General features: G+C 42.8%; 1 protein-coding gene across 6 annotated transcripts in view; it reads right to left on the minus strand.

Moving 5' to 3' along the window:
* Positions 1-4,419: 4,419 nt before the first annotated feature.
* The window catches only part of SAP130 (Sin3A associated protein 130), a 31,227-nt gene continuing 21,685 nt past the window's right edge, over positions 4,420-13,961 (minus strand). For 3 of the 6 annotated variants that reach the window (XM_075938351.1, XM_075938350.1, XM_075938355.1), the window contains 8 exons: positions 13,036-13,213; positions 11,766-11,870; positions 10,318-10,679; positions 9,292-9,540; positions 8,777-8,902; positions 6,714-6,817; positions 5,504-5,617; positions 4,420-5,325 (listed from right to left, as the gene is read on the minus strand). In XM_075938351.1, the coding sequence (XP_075794466.1) occupies positions 5,167-5,325; positions 5,504-5,617; positions 6,714-6,817; positions 8,777-8,902; positions 9,292-9,540; positions 10,318-10,679; positions 11,766-11,870; positions 13,036-13,213 (1,397 nt within the window). In that variant the 3' untranslated portion in view covers positions 4,420-5,166. The remainder of the gene's footprint in view (positions 5,326-5,503; positions 5,618-6,713; positions 6,818-8,776; positions 8,903-9,291; positions 9,541-10,317; positions 10,680-11,765; positions 11,871-13,035; positions 13,214-13,961) is intronic. The other 3 variants (XM_075938354.1, XM_075938353.1, XM_075938352.1) reach the window with 3 other exon arrangements.

The following is a 13,961-nucleotide window of genomic DNA, read 5'->3' on the forward strand; positions in this document are numbered from 1 at the left end:
GAGCAAGGCAGCAGCTGCAGGAGGAAAGCGACCCCAGAGCTCCCCCTGTGGAAATTATGCGGGAAAAAAAGAGTTTATTCAGGAATTATTCCAGTATAGAAGTGATACAACAGGGCATCGTCTTGATTGGCATGATTTTCCGGAAATGCTTATAACGGAAAAGTTTTCCGTTAAAAGCATTTTTGGAACAGAGCGTCTAGATTGTCATGGACGCTTTTTCGCAAAAGCACTTTTTGTGGAAAGCATCTGTGCCAATCTAGACGCGCTTTTCCGCAAAAATCCCCGATCACCATTTTTGCGATCGGGGCTTTTTTGCGGAAAACAAATCTGAGCTGTCTACACTGGCCCTTTTGCGCAAAAGGACTTTTGCCTGAATGGGAGCAGCATAGTATTTCCGCAAGAACACTGACAATCTTACATGAGATTCAGTGCTTTTGCGGAAATTCAAGCGGCCAGCATAGACAGCTGGCAAGCTTTTCCGGAAAAGCGGCTGATTTTCCGGAAAAACTGGCCAGTCTAGACGCAGCCCAGGTTTTCTTGTAGGAAGAGCCTCTGCTATTGTACTGCTGCATTTTAGCCCCCATAACATACAGAAACCCTCAAAAAACTATCTTACCCAAGCTCCATTCCCAAAGATTTTTGCAGCCACACACTTAGCAGGCAGCGCTGCAGGGAGAAGGGACTGTAGCAAGGAGCTGTATGGTGGGATTTGAGATGTTTTCCATCATTTATATTGCTGCTAATGATGGTACTAGAACAAATGAAACAATCTCTTTGGTATCCCCAAACATTAAAATTGATCATATTGTGAGTTATAGCAGGCCATAAATTGTCCTGCTCACCTCTTCATGTTGAAGATCTATGTTTGAAGTCTTGCTGGTATTCCTGCCTCCAAGTTAATCAAATCAATGTACAAAAGGAAACTGTTAGGATATTTTTAAAAATACTTTTAAATGGCACAGTGCTTTAGCCACATAGCTCCTATGAGCATGAATTACCTTTACATACAAACATTTTTCAAAATGTTCCTGTTTAAAAATTAGCATCTTCCTTCCTCTTACATGGCACAGATGTTGGCCTGAATTAGCTGTGTTTCATTAAGAATAGGTATTAGGGATGTTAAATATTGGTTAATTGAACAGTTAACCATGAATTCTTATTGCTTAGTGTGCTGTGCCAGGCAGGGGCTGGTCCATGAGGGGAGCTAGTTTAAAAACCATCCCCTCTTGCAGACGGGCTGCCTGCCACCCTGCCCTGCAGCAACCCCTGTCCAGGGGTGGGGTCTAAGCTCCTCGACCTAGTGCGAGCTGGAACTGAGTTGGGCTGCCTGTCTGCCTGCCTCCCAATACACATTAAATACAGAGCTACTGTGGGGGTAGGTCCCAGACCTGGTGGAAGCTGGGACTGAGCCATATTGTTGGCCAGCCTGCTAAAAAAATGACTGCTGCAGGGGTGGAATGTATATGGTCTATAGCATTAACCTATAAGCTTTTGCTTAATAGGGATGTGAATAGTTAAACAGTAAACATTGCCCTTATCAGGTGATGCTACTGGTTATGGTAGCTGGTGGGGGGCTGGAGCAGTCCCCCTCCCCCATAGTCAGGAGGCTGCCTCAGCCCCCCAGGGCTTGGCATGGCCAGTCCCTCCTGTTTAATCAGTTTACCAGTTAAACATGCTTGATTAAACAAATAGGATTAATTTTGGTTGGTTATGAAATCTCAAAAATAGGAGCTCAATAACACAGTTACAGCCTCTCTCCGAGTTACAGACCAAACAATTGGCCGTAACTCGAGCTGTTCATAAGTCGGACCCCATTGAGTTACACGCGACCGCGCTGTTCGTAAGCGCGGGTCGCATTTGTAACTCGGGGACCACCTTTACGACCGCTCCATGGGAGCTTTGGTCGTAAGTGCAAACGGTCGTAACTCGACCGTTCGCAACTCGGGGAGTGGCTGTACACTAATACCCTGATGCTCTGACCTCTGAAGACTGGTTCATTTGAATGGGAAGCATGTGATGATTACCTGTTGTGTTCACTCCCTCTGGGGCATCTGCCATTGGGCACTGTCTGCAGACAGGATACTGGGTTAGATGGACCTTTAGTCTGACCCAGTACGGCCATTCTTATGTTTCACAGTAATTTCTTAGCTGTCTGTTAAGGAAGAGTTCCTATTTGTTTCCTCTGACTGAAAGCTAAGGTCTCAAGCTTATAGGAACAGCAACTCAGGTGAGATGAATTAATGGAGATGAAGCCTTATAGGGAAACCTTGCACAAGAATTACTGGATCTGCCAGCATTTTATCACTCTTTCCAGCATTCTAGAGCTTGCCCAAAATGCTAAAAATCTATTTATATTTCTTCAGGTTACCAGAAGAAGTAACATATCCAAAGAAGAGGCAAATGCTGTGAGGTGAATTGTTTCAAGCAACAAAAAATGGTCTGCGCTCAGTACAGCATCCTACATGTTCAAATTCAAAGAGCTCAGTGCAGATGCATCTTCTAACAAATGCACACATTGTTGAAGACAATGGAGTGCCACCATTTTGCAGCAGCTGAAGTTAGTGATACATTTGTCAAGTTACAGGCAAACAAAATGTCAGAATTTTCTAGTGTTTATGGAATCTTAGCCTTCCATCCAAAAATGAAGGTCTTGGATATAAATTCATGTATAGCAGAGGTTCTCACTCAGGTGGTCTGCAGATAGTTCCCTTTAAAATGGACATCTGAGCTGCCACCTGTGAGACTGAAGGTCTGCCCACCTAATTAGAGACTCTCAGGCATTGTTGCACTAATTACGTGCCTAGACCCGCACATGTAAGGTGGTGGCCTTGTTGGGAATAGGTGGGAGGGTAAATTTGAGATTTGCAGGACTGTGACGGCCAGAGAAAGAGGTGAAAATCCTCAGCTCCAAGACACTGACTACTGAGGAGAGAGAGCCGTCTTCCTAGCCCCAGGTCTGTGGCAGGGAAAGAGACTCCCCCGCCCCCTTACTGATATTAATATGAGGTGTGTTCTTTTTATTTCTAGAATAAAAAAGCATTAATTATTAAGGTTATTGTATATAGCAATTTTCTCCACAGTGCTTTACCCCACAGCTAGCTAACAATACAAACAGCATTTGGAAGGATCATTAAGTGGTTTGTCAGGACCCTCATTCATTTTCAAATGGTCTGCAAAAAAATAAAAAAAATTGAGAATCACTGATGTATATTATCAGTCCCAATTATTACATAAACTATTTAGGCTTAGATGGTCATGTCCTAGTTGAAAGGATTAAAAATAGCTTTTTGGAATAAAAGAACAAAGCATCTAAAAAGAAGATCTAAAAAAGTCATACATAATGTTCATGTAAAACAACCATTTCTGATCATAACAAATGATTTGGTTAGAAAGCCATTTGCTGTGGAAGGCTTGCAATTAGCCTGAAAGGGGAATTTAAGCTTGCTGCTCTTATGGTAGATAAAACTGAGTAATAATTCTAACCTTTAAAACGTAGGCTCAGCTAAGCAGATTCATTCTTCATGAAGTCTATTTTACTCTATGCCAAACAGTGTTTTAACAACATTATGTGCATTTCCCAGCATTCAATAGGCCTTTCCTGAACCACAAGCAATAAAACATAAATGAGAGCAATTTGGTCTCAGTGTATACTGCTCACTTTCCACATTTTGTGTTATGAAAAATTAGTTCCTTTTTCTCTTTGCAGAATTACAATTTCACAAGCCTGTAAGTGTATATTCTAAAAGTTTTCAGTGATATTTTACTGACATTTTCACTCTACCTCCACCCAGAAAGTTCCCACACCACAAGGTAAGTTGTTACAGTAAATTTGGCTAATATGGAACAGCAGAAATGTATATTCTTTCTAAATAAACCTAGAGTCCGATTTGAATGAGAATGTTGTCTTGGCAGATGAGCCTGAAACATGATGCATATGAAAGAAGCAGCATTTTCACCTTGTAATAATGAGATTTATTAAAATTAATTAGTTTTAATCTCTTTAGGCTGCCAAATGAAATAGCTTTTTTGGACTAAGCTCACATGGTCAGAAAAGTACATTGAGTTTCCAGTGACCATTACTCACCTGAAAATTAGAATTCCAAATACAAATTAAAATTACTTCCTGAAGCCAAGTGGTATTATGTAAGTTTGTGTGTACTGTTCATAGTTACTCCGAACTAATAACTCTTCATTAATGGCCTACTTATCCCTTATGGAAAAACAAGATAAAACTAAAAACCACACTTAATAGTCTTATAGGTGGACACCCCAGTGAACTCTCTTTTTTGACAGCAGCAGAAGAGGTACATTTCTTTTATCAAAATCCAGCTCCTGATTTCTGCAATGTCTTTAAGGCGATGAGTATTTTTTAGAGCTTAAGGATTATGAATTTTTATAGCATAAAAATATACAAACAAATTAGGTACAAAAGTCTCCAAGTCTTTTATTAAGGTTTTCAGGATGTATGTGGTAAATACAATTAACAGCATCACACCAGCTACAAGAAGTACTGTGTTGGAAGAGAAGTACTTCAAAACAAATATCCAAGAGCACCAACATGGACACACACAACAGATACTACAAAATCACTTTGAAATGGTTCTTAAAAAAATTGACAGCTAGGACTTCAGAACCGGGAGCTTCTAAATGTGACAGATTTAGTTCAATGGCACTGGTTTAAGAAGGCTACTTCAGACACTGGAAAGTCAGAAGAACTGAATGGGAGGGTGACTGGAAGTGGTGTCATTTTCAATAATTTGAAAAGTTCATGGCAGTCTGAGCCAATACTTTCAGATTAGATTCTTGAGGTCTCCTGCAGGAATCCATGAACAAACCTGTAAGTTACCGCTAAATGGAAAAGGGGGCTGTTCATCACACTCTGCATCATAGGTACCAGTTTGTAGGCACTGACACATCAGAAGGGTTAAACAAATGTGATGACTGCAAAGAGTTTAAAACAGATGAGCATGAGCAACAAAAATGTGTCCATTATGACAGAGCCATGCCAATCATTCCAGGTCACTGGGCTCCACACACCCATCTGGGTTCTCTAGAACTCATCTTTTTAATCAGATGCTCTACTTAAAAGTAAACCCAAAATAAAAAAAATGGAACAACTCCATTCTATACATGTTCGCCATTTCCAGAGTCTTTATTCTTCTGGCTCTAGACCTTCTCCTTTCGCTTTAATTTGGACACTTTCTTGACAGTTCCGTTCTTGTTTAAGAGCTTCAGAACACGCTCCTTGTGATCCAAGACTTTCAACATAGAGTCTCGGGCCTCACTGATCTGATCCATTACAAGTTTACACCTCTGCATGTTCCCCTGAAATGCACACAACTGTCAGTAAGAGAACTCTGTCATTTCTAAGTCTTAGTCACCTTTGAAATGCATTGCTAACATTTCCCTCCCCTTCATAGTTCTTACTAACAGCACCATAGGCAGCAACAGAATGAGTTTGTAATTAACAGTAACGTAGATATACTGAGCCATCAACATTTACCTGTATCAGTTCATTTATTCGATGTAAGTCGTCATCAGTTGCTGCCTTTTTCTTGGGGATTATCCCTTCCTGCAGGGAGGTTAAGCGCTCATACACGTCATGCTCCAGGTTAGTCTAGAAGGCATGAGACCTTAGTGAGAATATGTCTGTCATTGGAATGCACAACATTCCTCCATATTAAGAAAATTATGCACAAACAACTGAGGCGCCTCTGCTCCTCCCTTAGTTACTTGTGTTGGTTATTCATGAGCAGGGCTCAACAAATTATACAAGCTACTCGCCCGTGGCAAGTAGATTGTAACCCGGAAGAGCCGGGTTCCAGCGATCTGCACATGCGCAGATCGTTCTGCGCATGGCAGATCACTGGACAGCGTGACTGGCGAGTGGGGCTCACCGTGGTTTGGCGAGCCCTGTTCATGAGGAATAGCTTTTGATGTAGAGTGGTGTTATTCTTCATACTAACATCCTATAACAGGATTGCTCTACTTCTGTATGAGCATGGATAACCAATGCTATCTGGAATAGGGATGTAAAATCCTGTTTAATTGGTTAACTGGTTAAAGGGGGGATTGGAGGGGCACTCCAGCTCAGGCGGGCTGCTCTGGCTGGACTGGAGCATCCGTGTCTGCAGCAGCCCCCACCAGTTAACTGAAACAGGTAAGCATCACCTGTTAAGGGTGGTGAATTGATTAAACCTCTCACATCTCTAATCTGGACTGCAGAGATACACCCTGACTCTTGTCCCTGAACCAGATACTTTAAAGTCGTCAGAGTAAAGAATCCCCCTGCCATCTGAATCCAGAGTAGCCCTGATCCTTCTGAAATGCAGAAGTTTGGGGCGGAGGATGCTAGCATGCAGGACATCTCTCACCCGCAATCCAAAAGAGAGAGATCCAGGAATGTGGAGCAGTGCTGCCTCATATCAGCAGCATCATCCCAAAGAGATACGTCTTTAGATCTGTGCATCAGAGGGAGGCAGTTGCCAGTTTAGAGCATCTGTACAGAATGCCTAAGGTCTTATGTCCAGATCCAAACCTCCACCATTCTGAAGTTTCCGAACCACATGCAACACGTTCTTGACAACTGGAGAGCCTATGGCCAGTTCCCTACAGACCAAGCAGTCTGAGATACTCCAGTCTCTGATGTGCATTTCTAACTTGTGATGCAGGAGAACTTCTGCTTTCCCCAATGGTAGGCCTCATTCACTTACCAACTGCAGTAACTGTGCTGCACAGAGATGGACTTTCCAACCCTGTGCACGGCAGGATACTCCTTTCTGATTGGCAATCTCCTGCAGCATAGCCTTCTTCTCTTCTAAAAATCAAAGAACACAAATCTGATGCCTCTAACATAGGAACAAAGGACAATTATAATGCTGAATGTTCCCCCTCTGCCCCCATATCTCCAATAAGAACTGAACACAGATCTGTTCAGAAAAGCAATATTGACAGTGCCATGCATATGTGGAAGTAGGGGTGGCAGAAGGGGGGTGTTGATGCAACAATAGTAGGCATTAGTGGGAGGGCTGGTCTACATTTCTTCCTCTACAGTATTTTCTCTAATTGGGGTGGGGAAAAACAGGACAGCCCTGACTTTCTCCTCCTCTAGTCCAATCCCCCTTAACCCTGGGGAGAGGGTGTGTCCAACAGTGGGAACATGGGCAGGAAAGGGGCAAAGTCATGCAATTCTAGAGTTTGAGGAGGAAAGGGCAAAGTTATGCAATTCTGGGGTTTGCTTTTTTGTCCTAAAAGCAGCAGTCAGGGTAGGAAGCTGCTCTGGGTGCCTGCCCAGACTAGGAATGTTAAAATTAGATGAATCGACTAATCAAATAGTTGATGGAATTTCTACCGACTATTCAATTAATCAATAAGGGCACCTCAGCTTTGAAATGTAGCAAAAGTCTGCCCGGCTGTTGCTACATTTCAAAGGCGGAAGGCATTCTGCCTTTGAAATGTACAAGAGTCCCCACTGGGGCTCTTGTACATTTCAAAGATAGCAAGTTCCCAGCTCTGAGAGTTCCCTGCTGGCCCCAGGCTCCATGCACAGCTTCAGCTTTGAAATGTACAAGAGCCCCAATGGGCAGGCACTGGGGTTTGTTGTTGTGGCTTCTGTGAACTGGATGAGGCATGCGCGGTCTCAACACGTAGCAGCAGTGCCTGGAGAGGCTCTGTGCGCCGAAGCTCTTGTGGTACCGGTAGCATCCCCCTGCTGTGTCCAGGGGATAGCTGAGGTGGCAGTAACCTTGTCAGCAACAGCCCATGTCCCCTTCCCTCTTAGGGGTTGGGGAAGCCGATCTCCGAATGGGGGGGGGGGGGGGGGGGGAGAATCTATCCCTTTACTGTTGGGATCTGAATTAGGCTGTAAAGCCTTTTCAAAGAGCAGCATACAGAGCCTAAGCTCCTGGGCTTTCCTGGCTCTCGCTGTCATACCATGACAGTAGTCACATTTCTGGGGGACGTGCGTCTCCCCCAAACAGCGAATGCAGCTGCTGTGCACATCAGAAGCAGGAATCGGGTCAGTGCAGGGTAGACATTTTTTGGAGCCCTGCGAGCCCAGCATGACAAACTGTTAACGGTGCGGAGGGGGGCGGGGCAGGGAGACTCTTGCTTTGACTAAATGAGTCCACACTGTGTGAGGCTCAAGATAAAAATGTCTCTGCAGCCTCCACCCCCTCTGGGCAGTAATGTTCTTCTTTCCTTTTGTCTTCTGTTGAGGTGTTTTGTTTTTTAAAGCAGCTGACTGAAAGCAGAGCTGCTGCCACTGAAACTGTCCGTGGGGACGGGGAGAACAACTTGTTCTTCTTGATTTTTTTTTTTTAAAGAAAATGAAAGGAAGTAACTAGTGAAGTAACCTCTCACTAATTGAATAATGAGAGCAGGCTAGAAAGTGAAACATTTTCTCTGAGGATATTAAGTGTCCCAGGAGGCAGAGAGCTCCGTCTGTGACCTAGGGCAGTTGAAGAGGAACACAGGAGAGGGGGTTGGGCCGTGCTCAACTGTCAAACTGCCGGCAGCGCGAGACGCCTGCCGCAAATATGCAGCCTGACTAGCAACTGCTTAGAAAGAACTCCAATTTGCGGCTCCAGGGATGTCCATCACCATACATGGAGCACCCATAGGGACATCAGCCAAAGAAGAAGCTCTATTTCCCATAATATAGTTACTTAACTCCTTCGTCTATCTGGACCACAATTATTCATAAGACAACTATTCTCAGAATTATATAATGCAATGCAGCCATGGCAATAGGAAATCCTGAGACAAGGAAACTGACCTTTCACTCTGACATCACTGTATCTCTGAAAGTGGTGATACGCAGCTTTCCAGGGGTTGCGATAGTGACGAAGCAATGTGATAGGGGGTCTTGGACGCACAGGGACATACCTCACACCTTCTTCATCTAAAAAAGAGCCAAGAGAAACATTTATGACCCATTGAAGAATGTCTGCAATATCAACTAGAAGAGACTAGCATAATCTAGTGATTTAAGCAGAAGACCAGGAAGAAGAAAATGCAGTGCTCTCTCTGCTCTGGTGCCAATTCCCTCCATCAGATCGAATATGTCACTTAGCATTTTACAGGTATTGAAACGGAGATGCAGCCCGTGAGAAAGAGATGTTTTGAAAAGCACAACAGAAGTACTATTAATTCATAGTTCAGGTTTCTGGTTTAACTGAAGTCTCGTTATAGATGCGGGGAACAAAGGTTGCTAATTTAGAGGAAAGAAAAGGAAGGAGAAGAGTAGGTATTTGGCAAGAGAGAACAAATTGCCATCAGAAATGGCATTACCTATATATTCTTTTGGAGGAGACTTGCGCTTCTCTGCTTTCACGAGGAGACTTTTGGCAGTGGATTTCTCATCATCAGTGCTGTTAGTCTCCATCATATCTCCTTCCTCTGTGGATATTACATGTTGCTGCTTCCGGGGCTTTTTCCTTGGGGAGGCACCAGGTGGCAAGTCATTTGGGGGCATTGAAAGGTTGTTGGCCAGCAATGCGAGAGATGGAGACATGGTATTTGTAGTCAATGGAGGAACTGCTAAGATAGAAATAGGAAGAGAAATATTTAAGAGCCTAACAGCCACAAACAGAAAGCTACTTTATATAAGCTAGTGTGAAAGTGACAAACTAAAACTATCTAAGGAACATCACAGAGCTACCTACCCTAAAACAATTAATTTTACTGAGGGAAAGAAGAGTACAGAACAATATATACTAGCTATCTAGGAAAAGGAATTCAAATGTTAACTATATAGAGAAGAGAAAATCTATACCTAAGGGTTTTTCTATCTGTTTTGAATGATCCGCAGTCTGATTTTACTGCTCTGCTGTTATCGCATTCTCTCCCCCTCCCCTGGCATACAGGGTAGCCAAACAATTGTACAATCTAAAGGAATCATGCTTAATTTTTAAAGGTCAGGGATTCAGTGGCTATTCCACAAATTCTTCCATTTAAGACAGACATGGTCACAGGCATTACGATGCCCTTCCCTGCTATGACTAAGAATCTGATCTCAAAACCATTTATGTAAGAAAATTCCTTGCTTAGGAATCAACAGAACCTTCACTTTCCATTCCAGTTGTCACTGGGACACTAGCCCATCAGAGCTTCATACCCATTCATGTCACTGAAAACAAGATAGTCTCTGGACTTACACTGAAAACAAAACAGGAACAGGAAAATCTTTAGGAATTATTTAAAGTTAAGCTGACAGCAGCCCTATGACTGGCATTCTCTACTGCTATCCAGGCTTTGGTGAAGTCCTTATCACCCCCCCCAACCCACCAAAGGAGTGACTTTTAATCAGAAGCCTACCCGAGACTGGTCGCATTATGTCCATAGGTTCTGCTTCCTCTTTGATTTTTATCTCTGGTGGTGGGGGTCCCAATACCGTGGCAAGAGCTCCACTCATGGTTGATGGAGGTGGAGGAGCAGGTACAATTGTGGTAGAAGTGGCTGGCACAGCTGGAACTGCTCCTGGAATGGTTGACAGAGGTGCTGTGGGCTGAGAAGGTGGACTAGCTGCTGCAATAATTGTTGGAATGGCAGATGGAGGCTGCTGAGAGGTAGGTGGGACTGCAATGGTGGGCTGCTCACTGCTTTGATTGGACACTGCCTCCATAGACACAGTGACTGGAGTAGCCATCGAGACATGGATTTCTGGTTTAGGCTTGGCACTAAAACATACACAATAACGTTAGTTTCATGCTCTCAACATTTTACTTGCTGCTACCATGACTTTCTACCACAAAGTCTGTAAAATGAACTGAATTTTGGTGCTTGCTCCTTCAGAAAACCTGGTTTTTTCTGCTCCAGTACATGATGTTTACTTTAGTAATGTGGAATACTGCAGGAGAAAGTACCATTTCATCTTATTTTCCACTTATTTTGATCTTTCTTGTCCTTGCTGTTTTGTTATGAAAGCTAAATGCTGAAAATTATTCATCCCTAACTTAGTGACATCCAGATATTTTACACTGATCTCAAGTGAGAGAGAGGTGTTGCTATCAGGCTCCTTCCCATATTATATTTAGCAATTTCATGAGTAGATCCAAATTAAGCAACAATACAAAAAACAAACAATAGCAGGGGAGGTGATGACACAGGTTCTTCTCTGACTTGCATCATAAATTGGCAAAGCAGTTCTGTCTGAACCCTCTTCAGAATTCATTTCCAGGCATTATGACCTAAGAGCTTCTAGGACCTTTTCTTTTAGACAGAATGCAAGGATTCTTTTCCTTGTGCATTATCAATGATGTTTGCTAAGCCTGTCTTCTATAAGCATAATACCACCCACTCTAGTCAGCTCCATTCAACAGAGAGATAACAGATCCTTAACCGGCTAGCCAAATAGATCATTTTATACTACTTGTGAAGAATGAATTTTCTATTCATCAAACCCAAATAAAAATAATTGTGATGCCCTTCCTTTCAAACAAATGTTTGATGGAGTAATACACGTTAAAATAATATACTGCCAGTGCTCTGAGAGGGCAAGTGCAATTAAGATACTGATCTGATAAGATTTTTTTAAGGGATTAGGATCTTGTCCAAGCAGCAGAACAGTTAAACTGCATGAGTTAAAAATACAACTCTGTGTAATACAATGATTCATTTAAGATTCTATTTTACTTCACAATGAATTTGTGCCATGTTCACATGACATCTTTTACACACCCATTTTTCCATAAATAAATTCCTTTGGCTTTGATCCACTACACAGGAGATGCCATCATACACAGTTTGCGGTATGAATTCCTTACCCAGCAGGCCTGGGTGATCCAGATGTGCTCCGCATAGAGCTCTCCACGCGAGTACTAGCTACCTCAGAAGGCTGAGGGGGAATCAGACTTTTCCGGACTGCCAGTCTGGAAGACACAGATAAGCTTGGAACTGCTGCCGCTCAGGTACATTGCCCTTAGAAACCTGAACGCCAACGAAGCCTGAAAAAAGACTGTATTTCTTGTTGACAAGTGGAATAGAATGTCTTCCCATGTTATTTGCATTGCGCTCCTAAGGTGGTGATGGATTAGTACACTTATGATCAGATAAACAAACAGGATTCGTTTCTAGTATCACTTCAAAAAAAAGCCTAATTTTATTTTCCCGAAAGACTAAATCCAAGCTATCAGTCTCTTCTCACTCATTTCGAGGACTTCTCCACAGGAAAGCAAGCATCCTGACCAATTTTCACTTGCCCCCTGTGGCTACATGGAGGTCACCAGCCTCCAATTCTGGAGAGCGGGCAATCTACCAGCACTGGGCAGTGCCAGCCATTCTTCCATTAGTGTCACAAGGCTCAACAAACCATTCTGACTTGACAATATTCTCTGCTTACAAAGCAGAGTCCTGAGGACTGAATATGCATTTATCACATGGCAGCATAATGCTATATTGGTAAGCTAAGTGAGTCTGGAAAGCACAAGAAGCTATCACTATAATATATTTGAATATTATCATAAGGTTTAATTCTGAGACCATCCAATCCCCACCAAAAAACTCAGAACATTCTAGGAAACAGACTTTTAAAGGTGACCTATGTAGAGAAAGAGAAAATTGGGCTACTGTCCCCCTTTTTTGTTTCTGATTTATATTTTTTAAAAGCCTGAAGTTTCTCTGTTTTTTAAATACATACAAACACAAGAACCGCCATACTGGGTCAGACCAATGATCCACCCAGTCCAGTATCCTGTCTTTGAAAAGTGGCCAATGCTAGGTGCTTCAACCGAAGCACAACATTGTGTGGGTCAGAAAGATTCTACATGTTTTAATGAGATTTAAAACTAACCTGTATTGATTTATATTCAACCTGTCTCATTTGTATTTAGTTTGCTTGTTTCTATGTACAGAATTGTTTATTTACACCCTCCTGTGTAAATGTGATGACAACTGCTAATGAATCGGTCATTAGTATATAGCACTGAAGCAAGCTGTGGGCCTTTTGAAATGCTCTGGTGAGCTGTGTATGGACTATACACCCCTGGACTAGACTGAGCAGAAAAGCAATTACATGCCAAGTCAAGTCCTACTCACCCATCTGTAGTTGGTTTCTTTCGGAGGATGCTTGGACGTGGGGATGAGCCCTGGGCTGGTACACTGGCGCTGGCACTCTGGCTGTGAGTTTGTACCACTGTGGTCGCTGCTGGAGCTGCATTGAACGTATTACTAATAGGATTGGCCACAATGGTGGCTCCATCTGCCAAGACCACTGCTGGGAGGGACAAAAGGGAAATGGAAGAAAAGGAGACACACACAAAATGGAACACAGATAAGATGGGAAAAGCAGCAGTTATTAAAAGACACACTTGATGGGAAAGTAGGTGTTCGTATACTTGCTCCCCAAGCTCTCTCTTACTTCCGAAGTGCGATGTACTTAGTGAATGTAACCTGCTGTACAGAGCAATTTAGAACACCCTTTCTAGAGGAGATGGAAGCCATCACCTGCCTAACAACGGTTGCTAGGTAAGACTAGCACTCTTAAGAGAAATGGAAGCAGAGCTTGCCAGGAAAGAACGTATCACTACATGCATGATGATGATGACAGTTGGAAGAAATTAATGTCATTAGTGTTGCCTATTACTTGTACATAAGTGCTGTGTTCTAACCTTCTACCAGGTGTGTTTGGCCATCTCAGGTCATCAGTGATTCAGGACATTTAGGCAGGTGAGAAATACTGGACATTTGCTTGACTGTTATTTCTGGGAGTGGCTTGAGTGAGATGCCAGATGCCTTTTTTTCAGAAAGTTTTCAGGATAACTGGAATGATGTTTTCCTGCAGTAGTCCAGGTGGCCAAGGTATTTTGCAGTCACTTTTCTAAGTGTGATTGCAATGGGTTTCATGTCTTAGGATTTGTTGCCTATAAATTTCCCATCTGCAAGAACAGCTAACCATCCCTGAGAATACTCCACATGCAGAGAAGATTTATCAAGTTCTTCAGCTGCAGTGGTACTTCCAACTT

Source organism: Pelodiscus sinensis, chromosome 10 (assembly GCF_049634645.1).
Source record: "Pelodiscus sinensis isolate JC-2024 chromosome 10, ASM4963464v1, whole genome shotgun sequence".
Classification (NCBI taxonomy): Eukaryota; Metazoa; Chordata; order Testudines; family Trionychidae; genus Pelodiscus; species Pelodiscus sinensis.